This window comes from Phoca vitulina, unplaced genomic scaffold (assembly GCF_004348235.1).
Source record: "Phoca vitulina isolate PV1807 unplaced genomic scaffold, GSC_HSeal_1.0 scaffold25, whole genome shotgun sequence".
Taxonomy (NCBI): Eukaryota; Metazoa; Chordata; class Mammalia; order Carnivora; family Phocidae; genus Phoca; species Phoca vitulina.
Genome location: NW_022589728.1, coordinates 5,794,392 through 5,814,269, shown reverse-complemented (window position 1 = coordinate 5,814,269; position 19,878 = coordinate 5,794,392). Strand labels below are relative to the sequence as shown.

Genomic DNA, 19,878 nt, shown 5'->3' with positions numbered 1-19,878 from the left:
TAATGGAGACTACACATAAAAACACAGTGTATTCTTTCAAGGGAAGGGGAACAGTGTTGAGAGAAATTAGGTTCCATGAATTCCAGAAAATTTGTAGAAATAAAGCCAGGAAACAGGAGAGATTGAAGAGTAAAAAAAAAGTGGGGTTGATCAAGCAAATTCCTTTAGGAGATAGAGACTGATAGTAAAGATACCTCCAGGAGGGAAGTCACTTTGAAGATATTGATATGTTTTGAGGGAAATTAGAGTTTTAAGACAATGAACAAAGAATGTGTTTTAACTCTGCTTTACTTTGTAAGACCTTGAAAATAACATTTTCTGTGTGATACTGAGGATTGATTAAATTATGGCATTGATTGGAAGGTTGTAATTCCTGGCACTATATTCCTAATTATTCTAATATAATCAGTAATTTTTTATTAACATAATTATCCTGCTCTCAATTTTGTGAAAGTATAACTTAGGTTCCCCATGCTTTTACTTCTCAATATTTTTCAACTTTTTTCCTCTGAAGCTGTGTGTTAAAATAGTGAGAAATATATTTTAAACTATTTGCTGAAAACTTCATTCATATGTTCTGTTGTCATTTAGCTTGATCCAAGGATTATTCGACCATTTATAGCAGAATGCCGTCAAACTATTGCCAAACTTGATAATCAGAACATGAAAGCCATTAAAGGACTTGAAGACCGGCTCTATGCCCTGGACCAGATGATCGCTAGCTGCAGCCGACTGGTGAATGAACAGAAGGAACTCGCTCAGGTACTCATTTCAGACTTCTCTCAGGAAAAGCAATTCGTAGTTTCTCTGTACCAGTATTTTATGTGTAATATCAACTTGTTATACACCATCATTTTTACCTCATCCTTGATTAGTGTTAATGAACAGTATTGTTTCCGTGTAATAAGGAAGAAGACACGTTCTTAATGTTCAGGTTTGATAAAATGAGCTGAGGCCACTTTAGGTAGTAGCTGAAAGATAAACCATGAAAATGCTGTCAGCAGCTGGGGAAAAAACATGTGGAAAGAACATGATAAAGCAGTCATTGTACTAAACATCTGAGTACTTCCTGCTCCCCCCCCTCAGAAAACTAAAGAAGAATACATGAGATTTGTAAAGGACAGGAGGAAAATATAAAATCTTAGAGATTACTAATACTTAGGTTTTTAGGTCTAATTTAATGCAGTGTTCCAAGAACTCTGTTCTCAGACTTATAACCAAAACAAAGTGATGGAATTGCCAAGAGTGGTTAGCCTAGACATTTTCTGCCACACTAATGACTTGGTCCTCCATCCATTCTGGCAAAACAGCAAAAGAGTTGACTTGCATAATCTTGATTCTAACACACACTTTTCTAGTTTAATGTTCCTCTGCCAGTATTTTTCCTCCAATTGTAGAACATATAAATGGGTATAAATGTTTTATTTTACTTGCATAGCATTATACACAGTGTGTTGCAGGTAGATAAAACGTGTATATCCTTGCTTTATTCTTCTAAAATAACTTTTAAAATATTTATTGCATTTTTATAGTTTCCTAATTGAATTCATCTGTAATTCCCAGACTCTCTTTTTTCTCCTGATTTTGGATCCAGCCACCTTATTGTGAACTGAACCCCTTTATCTTATGCTTTTGACTGATTTAGAATCCCCTAGTACCATTGCTGAGTAGAATGTGATAGTGGGTGTGCTTGTTTAATTCCTGATCTATAGAAAGTGGTATTTCACAATTATAATGTTTCTAGTAGTTAGTTTTTTCTCTTTGTGTTAATAGAAACCCTTTATCAGATTAAGAAAGTTATAGTCTACTTCTAATCTTGAACCATCCTTAGATTCTTGAAATAAACTCAACATGGTCATAATATATTGTCTTTTTTATGTATTTCTGAATTGAGTGTAACATTTTGGCAAACTGAATTATATTGTGTGTGTGTATTATTCATTTGGTATGTATTTGTCAAGTTTGGGCACCGAGTTTATGATGGCCTCAAAGTAAGTTGAGAAGTTTTTTTATTAGAATATTAGAATATTTAATCCATTTATTTAATATAATTACTACTTGTTTTTAAGTCAACTATTTCTAATTTTTTATTTCTAATTTTTCTTCCAATTCTATCCCTTTCTGCTTTTGCCCTTCGGATTATTTTATCATTTAAATTTAAAGTTTAAAAACTTGGGGGACACTTGGGTGGCTCAGTCAGTTAAACATCTGACCCTTGATTTTGGCTCAGGTCATGATCTCAGGGTTGTGAGATTGAGCCCCATGTGGGGCTCCATGCTGGACATGGAGCCTGCTTAAAATTCTCTCCTCTCTCTGCCCCCGCCACCCCTGGTCACTTGCTCTCTCTTAAAAAAAAAAAAAAAACTATATATATATAAATATAAATATATATATATATATATATCATTAAAAAATTTATCATTAAAAATTATTTATTATTCTATCTTCCATATTAGCTTTTTTCCTTTTAAGTAACATATGCATCCTTGTAAGTTTGATATGCATTAGAATATCCTATAGTAGGGCGCCTGGGTGGCTCAGTCGTTAGGCATCTGCCTTTGGCTCAGGTCATGATTCCAGGGTCCTGGGATCAAGCCCCATATTGGGCTCCCAGCTTCTCCCGCTCCTCCCTGCTCGTGCTCTTCCTCTCACTATCTCTGTCTCTCTCTCTCTCAAATAAATAAATAAAATCTTTAAAAAAAAAAAAAAGTATCCTATAGTATCCTTTAGTGGCAAATTTAGTCTTTGTCATTTAAAAATCTCTTTAAATCATGTTTGTTTCTGAAGGATGTTTTCTCTGGATATGGAATCTAGGCTGTCAGTGATTTACTTTTAACACATTGCCTTTGGTTTGTTTTTTAACAGTTTTACTATAATATGACAAGATGTGGCTTTCTTTGTATTTCTCCTGCATTGGGCTTGTAGTACTACTGGAAGCTGTGGCTTAATGGCATATCTTTTGGGAAAATTCCCAGTTTCTCTTCAAATTTTGCCTTTACCTTACTCTTTCCCTTCTCATTCATTGATTCCAGTTACACATGTATTAGACCTTTCATCTCATTCTTTCCATTTACCCTTGTTTCCTGTATTTCCCATCATTATATCTATCCGTGCTTTATTCCAAATATTTTGTATTGACCCAGATTAATTTTTTCTAGCTGTGAATGGCTGTTATTAAACCCACTTATTGATTTATAATTTTTGTTTATTTTTTAGCTCCACAGTTTCAGTTTGGTTCTTTTGTTTATATAGTTTCAAATTATCTACCAAGATACTCAGACCCATTCATCATCTCTTTGATTACATTAACCATATTGTAATTTAAAAGTCTTTATCTAGTAACTCCATTACTTGTGCCTGTGTGTCTGTGGATATTTTCTGTTGTTTCCTATAGTTTAAATTCATGTAGTTTTGCCTTTTCATGTGCCTAATTGTTTTTAATAAGAAAAACCCAGGGGATGCCTGGGTGGCTCAGTTGGTTAAGCATCTGCCTTCTGCTCAGGTTGGGAGTCCTACATCAGGCTCCTTGCTCAGCGGGGAGCCTGCTTCTCCCTCTGCCTGCTGTTCCCCCTGTTCGTGCTCTCCCTCTCTCTCTCTCTGACAAATAAATCTTAAAAAAATAAAAACAGGAAATATGAAGCTTAAGATAACACTTCTAGAGAGAATTTGTTTACATGTGGTAGGGGTTATCACAATCTTATATCATCTTAATCCAACCTCAGGGATTTAGGTGATGGGAAGTTGGTCTTCCAGTCCTTGTGATGGCCAGTCTGCTTTTGTAGACTCTTATTCCATAGGATACAGCTTTTCCGGGTACTAATAATACAAAGTGTTTTCCATCTTCACTTCCTTTGGCTGGCACTGATCTCCAGTTTTTTATTTCATAGGTCCTTGAGAATGTCAGAAGGATTGTTTTTTTTAATTCTTAGCTTTGGACTCCTCTTCAGGAATCAGCACTTGTCTCTAGGGCAAAGCATTTCTAGTTGCTTAACTGGCCTCCCTAGGTTTCCTCCTCCTCCTAGATCCTGGCCCTTCTCCTTCACTGCTTTCTTACATCTCTAGTAACTAATGCCACAGGAAGCTTGGTCTGCATTACCATTAAATTATAGTTTACCATCACTTGAGACAGCTCTGAATTTCTGATTTTTTTGTTTCTCCAATATCATTCTTTTCTAACCCTCAATAGAATGAGTCAAACATAATTTATTTAACCAGACTCCTTTTGATGGTCATTTAGGTTGCTTCCAGTTCTTCTTGTTACAAACATTGTTTTACTATCCCAGTACATGTCTGCCATTATGTGCATGTTCTAGTATTTTCTTTAGGGACAATCTTCAGTAACGGAATTGCTATACTCTAGAGTGTTTGTGCATTTTAAATATTAATTAGTAATGTTATAATATACCATCCATAAAGGAAAAATCAGTCCACACTCCTAGTAATTAATGAGAAGAGCAGTTTCCTTTATATCAGTATTTGGCATCTATTTCCTCTGAATTTTCATTTGCCAATTTTTTATCCTAATGTTTCTGTAAGAATTTATTTTATATATAATCTGGATAATCCTTTGTCTGTTGTAAATAATACAGATGCTGTCTCTTTGTTGATAGTGTTATAAAGATTGTTACACAGAAATTTTAAATTTTGACGTAGTCAGATGTATTAGTCATTTTTTTGTTTTTAATTTTATGAACTCATCATTCCTTTAAAATCTCCAGATTTTAGGGACGCCTGGGTGGCTCAGTCGTTAAGCGTCTGCCTTCGGCTCAGGTCATGATCCCTGGGTCCTGGGATCGAGCCCCGCATCGGGCTCCCTGCTCCACGGGAAGCCTGCTTCTCCCTCTCCCACTCCCCCTGCTTGTGTTCCCTCTCTCACTGTGTCTCTCTCTGTCAAAAAAAAAAAAGAAAGAAAGAAAATCTCCAGATTTTGTAACTGTTTCTCTGATTGAATAAACCAGGACTTCCTGTTTTCTTATCTAGATAATCTATTTTCTCTCTTTCTTTACTCTCAAATCTCTTGGAGGAGGAGTGTGTGTGTAATATCTCTACTACAATCAGGCAGCTACAATGAATGGTTTTGCATTTGGTTGTATTAAAAAAAAATCTGATGCTGATGTTATCCTCACCTGCATTGGATTAGGCAAATGGAGTTGTGTAATACAAGGATAAGTAATTTTTCTGGAAGTGTAGTTGCTTGATGAAGGAGCTAATAGTACTTTTTTATTTTATTTAAAAAATAGAAGAAGCATTTCTTGATCTTTTTTGTTTGTTCCTATATTTTTGTTTGCTTTCCAGGGCTGACCCTTCCAGGGTTTCTTGAACCCAAACTGAAAAAAATTTAGTAGACAAGTCCTATACTGTTCCTGTGGAAATTTGAAAACTAATTTTTGGCATCCTGTGATCATAGAAGTACCTTGTCTAACCATCTTCTTTCCCCCTAATTTATTCCCAGCTTTTGCTAATGTTTTCAGCTATCGTAGCTCTTAGAATTTAACTTTTAAAGCATAATACTCTTACTTTTAAAAAATGTATTTTTCTGGACCACCTGGGTGGCTCAGTCGGTTAAGCGTCTGCCTTTGGCTCAGGTCATGATCTCAAGGTCCTGGGATTGAGCCCCGCATCAGGCTCCCTGCTCAGCAGGTAGTCTGCTTCTCCCTCTCCCTTTGCCCCTCCCCCCAGCTCGTTCTCTCTCTCTCTCTCTCTCAAATAAAATAAAAATCTTTAAAAAATATGTTTTTCTTTGATATTGATACCTGAAGTACTATAGTCCTTTTTGACATTGAGAGGCAAATTCTCATTTAATTATTCCTCAGTGAATATTTTTTGATGTTCCTACATACATTTTAATATAAGTGTATTACATATTCAGAACAAAATTGTAGAACAGATGCAAATCAAGGCCCTAAGAGCCATGGATGTCAGCTAGGCTTGCCTGAGTGAATGGCTTTGAGAGAAACTGGCTATAATAAGATAATTTTAAATGTGCTCATGAGAGACAAGGGATAACCTGTTGAAGTTAGGTGATATGTGGCTGTTGGAGCAACTTTTCACTCCTATATTTTTATGTGTTTGGCTGCCAAGGGATGTATAGAGGCAAGGGTTTTAACTGAGACATCACTTCCACAAACAAGTTTTCTCTGATTTTACAGTCTTGATCAGATCAGATTTATTTTCTCTTAGCATGTTGTACTTAGCCTATGTCATGATTTAAGTGATTATGTGGGGTTCTTTTAAATGATATTTCTTCTTTAAGAATATAAGCTCCAGGGCGCCTGACTGGCTCAGTTGGAAGAGCATGTGACTCTTGATCTTGTGGCCATGAGTTTGAGCCCCACATTGGGTGTAGAAATTAAGAAAGAAAGGGGGTGGGGGGATGGGTTAGCCTGGTGTTGGGTATTAAAGAGGGCACGTTCTGCAAGGAGCACTGGGTGTTATGCACAAACAATGAATCATGGAACACTACATCAAAAACTAATGATGTAATGTATGGTGATTAACATAACAATAAAAAAATTTAAAAAAAAAAAGAAACCAAAAAATATAAGCTCTAAGAAAGCAGGATTCTAGTCTCTCTTCCTCATTGCCTTATTCACAATGCCTTACAGGTTCCTGACCTGTAGTAAGTACACAGTCAGTACTTACAGAATGAGGTGCGCCTGGCTAGCTTAGTCTGTTATGGTCTGACTCTTGATTTTGGCTCAGGTCATGATCTCACGGTCATGAGATTGAGCCCCGTGTTGGGCTCCAAGCTGGGCATGGAGACTGCTTCAGATTCTCTCTTCCACCCCCACCAAAAAAATAGAGAGAGAGAGAGAGAGAGAGCAAGAATTTGGGTTCATGTAGCCTTCTTGGTGACATGTTAGACTTCTCTTTAATCTGGTCTGGAATCTTTCACAATTCATAATTTACAGATGTCTCATCTGTTAGTTTTGTTACAGCTAATATTTTTTTTCCATTGCAGATATTTTCTTTTTTTTTAATCAATATTTCCTTCAGAATGTGGTCAGTGAAAGTAGATAAATTCAGATCAATCAATTTGAGGAGTTGATTTTAGATTTTATATAAACACAATTTTGTGTAGTTCGTTCTAGCTACATAGCAATTAAATCTTCTAACCACTCTTAAAGGAAAGGGAAAGGGGCACTTGGGTGCCTCAGTTGAATGTACGACTCTTGATTTCAGCTCAGGCGATGATCTCAGGGTTGTGAGAACGAGCCCTTACGTCAGGCTCTGCACTGAGCGTGAATCTTGCTTAAGATTCTGTCTCTCCTTCTATCCCTCTGTTCCTCCCCCCTCACTTGCTCTCTTGCACTCTTTCTCAAAAAAAAAAAAAAAGAGAGCGAGAAGGGAAAAGACAATGGAAGGAGATTTATTGCCTAAATATCTTATATAATAAAGACCAGTTCAGGAAGCTTTAAGAGAGTAATTTTTTTAAAACCACAACACTTCTGAGGAGGTTTATAGACCCTTCTACCTTATCTTACAGAGAAACTTAACCAGATCTCTGAAGCTATGTTAACATTGGAGCCCTGAAAATTTATTCAATGTGTATTATTCCTCTGATAATCTTTTTATCTTTAAAGATTGTCAACAAAGTAAGAAAATAACAGGGAATCTGCTTCCTAAACCAAAAGTTCACAGAATACATCTTGAGGGGAGTTATAAGTACTGTAGTAACTAACAACTAGTTAGATTTCTTTTGAATGTTGTCATGATTATTTAATTCTTATTAGATAACCTACTGAAATTCAGAATTAGGATATGGTATAGTTTAAGTTCTGCCTTCCATCTTCACTCAGTCAGCTGTGTAATTTTCTTTTAAACTTATACATCATGTAGTTATCAATCCTTAGTTACACATAAAAATATTAATACTAAATGATATCAGGGATTTTTCTAATTTTTTAAACTTTTTTTTATTGAAGTATAGTTGACATACAATGTTACATTAGTTTTAGGTCTACAGCATAGTGACTGGACAGTTCTATACATTACTCATTGTTCACCATGATAAGTGTAATCATCTGTCACCATTAAACATTATTACAGTATGTTGACTATATTCCCTATGCTGTACTTTTCATTCCGATGACTTATTTTAAGAAGCTTGTACTTCTTAGAGATTTTTCTACTTAGTCTAAATAGTATACTAAGGATGGTTTAACAAATACAGAATTTATTTTATTGAAAACAGATTCACATTTTTGCTTTTGGCCACATTTGCATGTCTGTGCTTTTGGTGTCAGGAAATTCCTTATTAGTGGTTTAGAATTTAATTTGGGGGATTAATTATGTGTTTTTCTTGGATTCAGTAAAAACTAGTGGAAACCTATTAAGATTTTAACACAATTGATAAAAGCAATAAGTTATTTTTAAATTGAGAAAAAATATAGCCACAGTGGAACATAATAGCATATTGAAAAGGAAGTAAAGCATAAAATTCGTATTGAAATTGTCTTATTTTCAGATATTAAATGATTTTAACTTTAATACATGTCATTTAAATTTAAATATTTTCTTGAAATTTAGGAAGACATGAAACAGAAACAGAGAGAGCGCTACCAAAAAGTTAAAAGACACGCTATTGCCGGCCATATTGTTAAGTTCCTAGAAAGATAATTATTTACAGTAGCAAGTATGGCAGTCAGATAGACTTGCAAATTGTAAAACTATAACACAATAACTGTTTAGTAAGCAGAGTAGGAAAAAGAACCTATAAATACAATAAAAATGCTTAGTAATAACCTCAGCAAGATGTCTTTGGACCTTTTTTTAAGTGTTTGCTGTTGGTTTGTTTTTTTTTAATGTTTTCTGCACACAACTACCTTATTTTAAATATGGCACATCTATCTAAATTAATTTATAGCCTAAACACAATCCCTACTTAGCAGAATGATGCAAAGTTCACCTACACCAAATAATAAAATGTATTGTAAAATTGTATTGTAAACATTTAATTTATTCTAATATGAGCACTGATACATATATATAGTGGAACAAAATATAGTCCAGAAATACTGGAGAGAGTAATGACTTCCTAATAAAAAGTACAGTCAATTGTTATTCATTTGGGGAAGGGTACAAAATACTATTGAATATCATTGATTAGATTAAGTCAGTTATTTCATGGCTTAAAATCAGTGACCATATTTTATTTAATGTCATGCTCTGACTGACCCATGGTGTGGTAGGAGTCTAGACACTTAGGTTCTAGTTCTAATTTAACTATTAAGTTTGTCCTTGGATAAATTACTCTATCTTCCCAGTGGGTTTCTTTTTTTTTTCCTAGCATGAAAATGAAACAACTAGATGAGCAGAGTTCTTAAAAATGATCTTTTTTTACGAACATATCTACATTCAGGATAGTGGATTTTAAAATCTTCTCTAAAAGTAGAGCAGTCATATTTAACAAAGATTTTCTTCTTAAATGAATATTGATATCTTTCATGAAACCAAGTTAATGTCCTTTAAAATATTTTCTCTCAAAGGGATTTTTAGCTAATCAGATGAGAGCTGAAAACTTGAAGGATGCATCTGTATTACCTGATTTGTGCCTGAGTCATGCAAATCAGTTGATGATTATGTTGCAAAATCATAGAAAACTGTTGGATATTAAACAGAAGTGTACCACTGCCAAGCAGGAACTAGCAAATAACCTACATGTCAGACTGAAGTAAGTGATTCTCTTACATCTAATTTTGGATGTTTTGAAGTGATTTTTTAAATTTCTGCCAAGTAATGGAGTAATTTTTCTCTTGGCATTATATTGAAATACTTGATTGGTTGATTAATTTGGGATTAGATTATTCTTATAGAGTTTGTGTGTCTCAATTTCATTCTGTAGGTGGTGTTGCTTTGTAATGCTTCATGCTGATCAAGATGGAGAGAAATTGCAAGCTTTGCTCCGCCTCGTAATAGAACTGTTAGAGAGAGTCAAAATTGTTGAAGCTCTTAGTACAGTTCCTCAGATGTACTGCATAGCTGTTGTTGAGGTTGTAAGGAGAAAAATGTTCATAAAACACTACAGGGAGGTATGCAAGTTGAATTCTGTTTTCATTGTGTATGAGCCTTAATGAATTGGTGTGTGATATTAACGTAAGCTTTCCTCCTCTTAGTGGGTTGGTGCTTTAGTCAAAGATGGAAAGCGATTATATGAAGCTGAAAAGTCAAAAAGGGAATCCTTTGGGAAATTATTTAGTAAGTGTTCTTTACTAATTTATTTTTAATGAAAAATGCTGTTTTTATTTGTAGATAAGAATGTGTTACTATATAGCATGTATGTGATAGTAGTTACCATTGAAATCTGGAGAAACATTCCTTTTAAGGTCTGTAGAGTTGAATCCATTGTTAAAATTTAAATATGAAGAATTGTTAATTTGTTTTTCAAAAACCAGAGATTTTTTTCTTCCCCTGAAATATAAAGTTACAAAATAACCATATTGTTAATTTCTTTACACAGGAAAGTCCTTTTTAAGAAATCGTCTGTTTAGGGGATTGGACTCCTGGCCCCCATCCTTTTGTGTATGTATTAATTTTCTAACCATGACTAAATTTTGTATGTGTTCAAACCTCATTTCAGAAGTAGAGATATTTTCAGAAACATATAGAATTTCTTTTTATCAACATAAAAAATGTTTTTGGTTTTAAAAGTGAGTTGTCATGAAACTTTATTAAAGAATATTCATAGTTTTTGATCAGGAGTTTTCATAACGCAGGAGGATAAGCCATATTACACTGTTAAGCTGTTGATTGGTAGGAGTAGATTTTCTTATTATTTTATCTTCGTCCTTCACCCTCCTCTCATTCTCTTTATCTTTCCCCTCCCTCATTTTCTCCCCGTCCCTGTCCTTTCTTTTCCTTCTGTCCTCTCCCCTTTTCATTTTCTTCACCACCACCACCACCACCACCACCCTCATTTTATTCATGTGTTTACAAATCAGAATAGGGTGACTCTTCAGGTGGCCTTCATTGAAACCCTGAAAAATAAGTGTGTTTTTAAATCAGGATTACTGGGGACCATTCATTTTATTTTGTGAAAAAAAATGATTCCACAGGTCAGAGAAGTTTGGGAAATGCTGCAGGTTTTTTGTTTGCACTGCTTAGCTATTAAACATTTTTTTGTACTGCAGGATTTCTTAGGCCTTAAATGTATGTATTTTTTAATATCTAAGAATGAGTAATGTAATAGGGTTTCCCACACTCATTTATCTAGGACCTCTGTTTAATGAAGAGCATCTTGACATCTCTAAATCTGCTTAGGTAATGATTGAAACAACCAGAGTTACTTTAAAAGTTGTATTTCTTGGCAATATTATAAAGAAATGGTAGGACTTACCAGGGAATTTTTTTTAAGAAGCTGAAATTGACTAAGAGTTATTTTGAAAAGAATGGAAAGATCAAGTGAAAGGCAAGGAAGGACATGTTACATAGGAAAAAACCTTTTACCATATTAAAACAACAAGGCATTCTAATAAATGATAGGAATAGACATAGAGCTAAGGCTAGAGAGATCTTCATGGTCATGTTATAAGTAAAACAAAAATTTGGGAATAGCTTATGTGCTGGTGAAACAAATGGGTTCCTTTAATGTTGACAGGATACTACCCCGGTTTTAAAAAGATGATGACAAAGGGAGGAACAGCCACATCAGTTGATCACCAACAGCTGTGGTTCTCAGTCATTTACGACTCAGAAAAATAGTATACCATGTTGGTCATTGAATAGTTCTTCATTTTTATTTTATTCTATTTCTTAAATGTCAGTAGATGATTTGTAGCATTTTTGCTTCTTTGTTATATTGAAATTAATCATAGTAAAAACTTATAAATTTGTACCCTATGTTTTTTGGTAATTTTTTTATCTTTTTATTTTTTTGGGGGGGGGGTACAGACACAGAAGCCTCGAAAGTTTGACTGTGAACTTCCAGATATTTCATTAAAAGATTTACAGTTTCTTCAGTCATTCTGTCCTTCAGAAGTTCAGCCACTCCTCAGGTAAATATCATTAGTATTTTTAACTTTAGTTATCATCTTAAAATGTTTTCATTATTTTGGAGCTATAGAAAGTAGCACCGATAGTCTCAGGAGATGCCAGCATATAGAAATATTTTATGATAGACTGACTTTCCTATGCTGCTTTAGGAAATTTCTAGGGAATATGCAAATGATCAGAAAATGAAGATAAAGGAAATTAGTGCCTTACATGTAATTAATTTTTTTCTAGTAATTACTCTGTACTTTTTGTATACTGTGGGAGAGTTTTAATTCATTACTTTAATGATTATGTCTTAGGCCTCTTAAGCTATTTCTGGTGTTGTTTGAAAGGGGATGATAGTACTGTCTGGTTTTTTTTTTTTTTTTAAAGATTTTATTTATTTATTTGACAGAGAGAGACACAGCGAGAGAGGGAACACAAGCAGGGGGAGTGGGAGAGGGAGAAGCAGGCTTCCCGCGGAGCCGGGAGCCCGATGCGGGGCTCGATCCCAGGACCCTGGGATCATGATCTGAGCCGAAGGCAGACGCTTAACGACTGAGCCACCCAGGCGCCCCTATACTGTCTGGTTTTTTTGACATAGATCGAAATATTTGGTTGTAGGTATCCATCTTCTCGTTATGAAATCACAAATCTTATTTGATTGCATTCTGTTTCAGGGTCCCCTTACTTTGTGACTTTGAACCTCTACACCAGCATGTACTTGCTCTACATAATTTGGTAAAAGCAGCACAAAGTTTGGATGAAATGTCACAGACCATTACAGATCTACTGAGTGAACAAAAGGCAAATTAAGTTCTTTCAAGTGGTTTGTTTCATTAGTGTAAAATGTTGCTGCAGCTCTGTAAGCCTATCCCTCTCTTTTCCAGGCATCCATGAGTCAGACTTCGCCACCGTCGGCTTCCTCACCACGGATAGAAAGTGCAACAGGAATTGCAACTACTACCTCACCGAGAACTCCTCCTTCACTCACTGTTCAGGATCCCTTATGTCCTGCAGTATGTCCCTTAGAAGAGTTATCTCCAGATAGCATCGATGCACATACATTTGATTTTGAAACTATCCCCCATCCAAACATAGAACAGACTATTCACCAAGTTTCATTAGACTTGGATTCATTAGCAGAAAGTCCTGAATCAGATTTTATGTCTGCTGTAAATGAGTTTGTAATAGAAGAAAATTTGTCATCTCCTAATCCTATAAGTGATCCACAGAGTCCGGAAATGATGGTGGAATCACTTTATTCATCTGTTATCAATGCAATAGACAGTAGACGGATGCAGGATACAAATGTATGTGGTAAAGAGGATTTAGGAGATCATGCTTCTTTGAATGTCCAATTGGAAAAATGCCGAGTTGTTGCCCAAGACTCGCACTTCAGCATACAAACCATCAAGGAAGACCTTTGCCACTTCAGAACATTTGTACAGAAAGAACAGTGTGACTTCTCAAATTCTTTAAAATGTACAGCATTAGAAATAAGAAACATTATTGAAAAAGTAAAACATTCTCTGGAAATAACACTAAATGAAAAACATCAAAAAGAACTGCAGTCTTTAAAAAGTGAATATGAAGGCAAACTTGATGCACTAATAAAGGAAAGTGAAGAAAATGAAAACAAAATTAAAAAGCTGAAAGGAGACTTGGTATGCCTTGAGGAGGTTTTACAAAATAAAGATAATGAATTTGCTTTGGTTAAACATGAAAAAGAAGTTGTCATCTGCTTACAAAATGAAAAGGATCAGAAGTTGTTAGAAATGGAAAATATAATGCACACTCAAAATTGTGAAATTAATGAACTGAAACAGTCACGAGAGATAGTGTTAGAAGACTTAAAGAAGCTCCATGTTGAAAATGATGAGAAGATGCAGTTGCTGCGGACAGAACTTCAGTGCTTAGAGCAAAGTCATCTAAAGGAGTTAGAGGATGCTCTGCATGTCAGGCACACACAGGAGTTTGAGAAAGTTATGACAGACCATAAAGTGTCTTTGGAGAAACTAAAAAAGGAAAATCAACAACGAATCGATCAGATACAAGAGTCTCATGCCACAGTTATCCAGGAAAAAGAACAACAGCTACAGGAATTAAAACTCAAGTTTTCAGATTTGTCAGACATGAGATGTAAGTTAGAGGTTGAACTTGCACTGAAGGAAGCAGAAACTGATGAAATAAAACTTTTGCTGGAAGAAAGCAGAGCCCAGCAGAAGGAGACCTTAAAATCTCTCCTTGAACAAGAGACAGAAAATTTGAGAGTAGAGATAAGTAAACTAAACCAAAAGATTCAGGATAATAATGAAAACTATCAGGTGGGCTTGGCAGAGCTAAGAACTTTAATGACAATTGAAAAAGATCAGTGCATTTCAGAGTTAATTAGTAGACATGAAGAAGAATCTGATATGCTTAAAGCTGAATTAAACAAAGTAACGTCATTGCATCACCAAGCATTTGAAATAGAAAGAAACCTGAAAGGAGAAATAGCTGAACTGCAGAGTAAATTAGATGCAGAATTGAGTGCTCTTGAAAAACAAAAAGATGAAAAACTCACCCAACAGGAAGAGAAGTACGAAGCTATTATCCAGAAACTTGAGAAAGACAAAGAGAAACTTGTCATGAGCCAGGAACAAGACAGAGAACAGTTAATTCAGAAGCTTAATTGTGAAAAAGAAGAAGCTATTCAGACTGCCCTAACAGAGTTTAAATTGGAGAGAGAAGCTGTTGAGAAAGAGTTACTAGAAAAAGTTAAATATCTTGAGAATCAAATAGCAAAAAGGTAAGAATTACTTTAAAATTTAAAATTAAAATATTGGTGATTCAAATTTTAATTGTCTATGTAATCACAGTACCTTGATTTACTTATCTTAGGCCAATATAGTAATTGAGATATTTTTATAAAGTAAAGTCTTTTACTTTATTTATAGTCAGTGTTTCTTTCAAACATTTAAAAAAATAACAGACTACATAAGCTCATTAGTGGCTTTTAAAAATGGATGAATATCTTAGATTTCCAAAGAAATGATTTTTTGAAAATTTCAAATGTTTTCCAGGGCTTCTTCCTTTTTTAATTCATTAAGTTCCTTCTTTTGGTTTATTTGAATTTTTTACCTAACTTCTTCTGTTGAAAATTACTTTTTACCATTCTTTTTAAATTGCATATGTATGAAAGATAACAGTTTCATCTGTGCTCACTTTTATTAAAGAGTAAATTCTAAATTGGGGCTAAATGTTTCATCACTATTATTTCCTTGATGTTACAGTTTCAGTTATTCCCTCTGTGGTTCAAAAGATAATGTCTTTAAATTCCAGGTTTTATACAGTGGTGGGGTTTTTTTTCTTTTTTTGTATTTTTAATATTTTGACTGATGTTACTACCTTTTGATCAGTATTTCTGCTCTTTAAACTTCATTCAGGGGTTTTATGGCCTAATGAACAACTTCTAGAACATTATCAGTTAGTTCTGTCATTAGTTCTTCTGAGTGAATATATTTATAGTTTGTATACCTTATATATTTTAACCTATTTCCTGCCTTTATCACTTTTACAATCTCTTGTGATAGACTTTCTGCTGGTGATACTCATATATTGGTATTCAGGTAAACCTCCCGCTCTGTTTTGAGAACAGGAACTCTTTATGTATTCTGAGGGGATTGGAGGGTTTAATACAGGAATTAGGGCCTGCACAAATGTTTACAGAGCTGGGGGAGCTAAGGTCAAGGGAATGACTGCTGAAACTCCGGAAAGCTCTGGGTGAAAGATCAGGAAAATAGATGCTGAAGTACCCACCGAAGCTGAGAGTTATTCATGGCTCCCTGGAAAATTGCTGTAGCAATCAAGAATCTCTTCAGAGCCCCAGTAATGTGGCTCAGTCTGCAACACAAAATGGGTAGTTCTCAGTTACTTGACAGGAAGCTCCTGTGAAATTTCATCTGGATGCACCTAGTTTTGGAGAGTAAGTCTGGACTGCTTTTCTGCTTTCCAGATCTTGTGCATATTCTTTTTATTGGCAAACTTGCAGTTTGAAGGGGATTCTGGGAAATACACATCTCTGCAGTATAGTGCAGATGAGATTCTAGAAGAGGGATGAAAGCGATGGCTGGATGATGACAGTCCAGCACTGTATACACTCCATTTCCGACTCGGGGTCCTTCGTGTGTCTTTTGCCCATGTTGAATTCCCAAATAAAGACACTTAAAATGTCATGTTTCTGTTGGACATGATTCAGCTTCTGTCTCATATCTTCTCAGATAGCCTCACCCGCTTCCAAAGGTGAGACTCAAACTTATGTCATTATAGCCATCCTAGAACTCTGTTCATTTATCTTTCTGTACATACACAATCTCTCTTTGATATTCTGTAGGCTAAATACTGAAATACAGGGTTAATTACAATTGTCACAACGCTTATTACATGCTAAGATACCGAGAGAAGGGGATAAAGATAAAAAATTCATCCATATGTATAGGCTTAATTGTGGTAGTCTTTATTTCTATAACTAGTCTCATAACCCTAGTAGGTATTTACGGCTTCCTTCTATTTTTTACCTTAGACATTACCTCAGCTGATTCTACTTGACCTGAAGAGACTGCCAATAATGATTCCTCCTGTAATACAGTTGCTGTAGTTTCTCATTTGACTGTTTATCAGTGGACATGGCAGTGCCAAGAGACACCCTAGAAAAGCTTCTGACTTCCAGGCATATTCCTCTGCTTTACTGTGTAGGAACAACTGTTTCTCATTGATAAGTTATATCAGTACATACTGCAGCTTCCTTCTTTGTGTGTTGATTCAGTGCTGTGATGAGCCCTGGGTATCCCTGTGGTAGCTTAAGCTTCCAGGTGAGTGGGACCCTCGTCGTATCTCCTGGTAAAGGAATTCTTTTTGGGGGTACCAAACTGGCACAGCCCAAAGTTGTAAGGATGAGAAGCAAAATTTTTGCTGTTGGCTCATTGAAATAATAGTTATTCCAATTTTTTTTTCCAAATTTTTATTTAAATTCTAGTTAGTTAACATATGTGTTATTCCAATTTTTATCATTGGTTCTCCAACCTATATATTCTAACTGTGGGAGAATTAGTTTCACATAGTAGTATTTGGTTCAGGACATGTACTGCATTCTTTACCCTAGCCATTCAGAATGACAGGGTGCCTGAGTGGCTCAGTCAGTTAAGTGTCCAACTCTTGATCTCAGCTCAGGTCTTGATCTTAGGATCTTGAGTTCAAGCGCCATATTGGGCTCCACACTGGTCATGGAACCCATCTGGTACTGTAATGAGTTTTTAGTACATTGATCCACGGTTTTATCAAACCAGCTGTTTAATGATTGACATATGTGGTAAAATATGTGATTTCCATGGGCACGAGGCTATGGCTACATATCTTTCACTGTACAATGAAATTCCGTGTTCAGAAGCAATTATAGTAGAATATAGCAGTGAATAAGCCTTTTTATATGTTCAGGAATGGTGGTTTTTGCAGAAATACTGTGGGCATGGAAAGTAATTCTATATGGAGAATAATAGACTGTTCTTGTGAAGATAGATTACTGTTCTTTTTATGACAGAAGCGGTCCAGTGTAATCAGCATGCCACCAAGTAGCTGGCATGGTCTCCCAAAGGAGCACTGCAATATCAGGGGGGCTCACTGCTAGTTACTAAATGTATAGAAATCCATATTGCTGAGCCCATATGTAACTTCACTTCCTGCCTGTATAGACTGTCATTCATCAGCCTTTTGAATAGGACTGATTGATACAGAATGTTCAGGTTGCCCATCTGATTATTAAGAGGTTCCTCACAGTCAGACATAATATACTCAGAGAACTGACATGTCCTCATACTTAATATCCTGCACATTTCAAGAGGCTGGTCCTTATTTCTTTTCCAGAAATCTTCCCACCAGATTTCAGTCTAGTTTCTTCGAAGTCCCTCACTATCCAGCCAAGCCCTTGGCTGGCCAGTTGCCGTGAATCACTGTAAATCTTTGCCCCTGACCATTTCTCCTACTCGGTAACTTCAGGTACACTGCTTAACATATTGCCACTGGGAAGATTTCCCTTCACTGTTGTTCTTTAGAGCCACTCCTCAGTGGGGCTCTAATACCTCAACCGTACTTTTGAATAGTGTCAGTATATTTTGCAGAATCATGATGAAACCAGGCCTCCCATTTTTTTTCATTCATAGTCAATGTCAGAGTCCTGATGGAGAGAAACGAGGCAATGTAGCAGGAGAAAGCACCTTGGGAACCTGAATCTCTTGATCTGTTTGTACCATACTTGTGCCATATTTTCTTGGATCTCATGTATGCCACATCTAACTTGTGATGGAATATTGCTGTGTATACCCAACTTTATGGTTTCATGACTTAGACAACATTCACTTTATGATGGGCAGCTCAGGACACACAGTAACTTGGGGGACCATGGTCAGTCTTTCAATCTCTACAGACCCAGTAGCAAGCCATAACTACTTTACAACAGAAAAATAGTTATGCACTTCAAAATTCCAAGGTTCTCAACTGTGATTCTCCTATAGGACTTGTCAGAAGTTCTATACAGTATTCATTTCTGCTACAGACACTTCAGGCATCTTTTGGGAAGTGTGGCTCAAGGGGCAGAGCAACTTGCATGTTGCTCTGGAACTTAAACAGAACAGGGAGTTAGTTCGTAAATGAGTCAGAGCAGCAATCCCAAATGTACTATATATATTGCCTCCAAAATTCAGAGATGCTCACCTATAAGCAGCTTGTCCCTTGACATCTCATATGACTGGACCACTGGATTCTTAGAAATTTCACTGTGCTGACAAGCTCCTGAATTTTCATGGTCTTTATTGCTCATCCTCTGGCATTCCTGTGTCTTGCCCTGGTAGCTGAGGTAGTTGCTGCTTCCTATTTACTTGGCCTAAGGAGCATAAATGCCATAAATGTATTGGATTAATATGATATCTTTTTCCCCTTTTCCCCACCCCTCTCTTGGATTAGTATTGATATCTTGAGGAATAGCAAGAAGACCAGTATCCCTGCCAACCAGATTTTAACAGAGAACTAGAGAACTGGTATAATCCAGATATAAGACATTGGAAGTGTGTTGCTGTTGTTGTAGGTAAAATCTAACTGCTGCTTGTGGTCTGTACTAGAGGTTGACAAACTGGCCTCTGGGAATCCAGCTTCCCACTTGTTTTTGTAAATACAGCTCTATTGGAATACACAGATGCCCTTTAAAGCCTTTACCTATTTGTTGCCTGTGGTTGCTTTTGGAAGAAATGAGTAGGTATGACAGATCATCTCACTAACATGTTTACTCTTTTTCCCTTTACAAAAAGTTTGTCAGCCTCTAGTATGTATTATGAAGAGGGAAGAAATCACTAAGTCACTAGCTCCATGTCAGGCAGTAGTGGCCTTGTTGATTTACTCCAGCAAAGAGGTCCTGTGTGAAATAACAGTTTTCTTGGAGTCACTACCTGATTAAATTTATGAGAATCCATTATTTTTGTATGTTTTCTACAGGACACATACTTAAGTTGAATAAGAATGTTATAAAAATCGCCCTTACATCATATGAAATGAGAGACTGTTTTAGAGATTTTGCTTGGCTTTTTTTTACCATAATAGTTCCTCATTCCATGAGTAAGGGAACCAACAAGGAGTCGCTAACAGTTGCTTTTATGTGTATTCCACTAGAGATTCTGGATGTAAGGATGGACCCAAACTCCATTTATCACTTGGCTATTAGTAATCTCCTGGTGGACCACAGTGGCATTAGAGCCCCCTCAGAGCCAGTATTCATTTGTCCCCCAAAGGTTGGTTAATTACTTTCCCAGAATACACACTAAGCCTGAGAAGTGGACACAGGTCTCTATGAGGAGACAAGATTATAAAATTCGGCATTGTAGT

The 19,878-nt window shown here is 35.9% G+C and overlaps 1 protein-coding gene across 5 annotated transcripts in view; it reads left to right on the top strand.

The window, feature by feature from the left end:
- The window catches only part of RB1CC1 (RB1 inducible coiled-coil 1), a 93,959-nt gene that overhangs the window by 40,540 nt on the left and 33,541 nt on the right, over positions 1–19,878 (top strand). For all 5 annotated transcript variants that reach the window (XM_032422002.1, XM_032421998.1, XM_032422000.1 and 2 more), the window contains 8 exons: positions 592–762; positions 9,489–9,673; positions 9,845–10,031; positions 10,116–10,197; positions 10,460–10,521; positions 11,890–11,993; positions 12,651–12,777; positions 12,861–14,761. In XM_032422002.1, the coding sequence (XP_032277893.1) occupies positions 592–762; positions 9,489–9,673; positions 9,845–10,031; positions 10,116–10,197; positions 10,460–10,521; positions 11,890–11,993; positions 12,651–12,777; positions 12,861–14,761 (2,819 nt within the window). The remainder of the gene's footprint in view (positions 1–591; positions 763–9,488; positions 9,674–9,844; positions 10,032–10,115; positions 10,198–10,459; positions 10,522–11,889; positions 11,994–12,650; positions 12,778–12,860; positions 14,762–19,878) is intronic.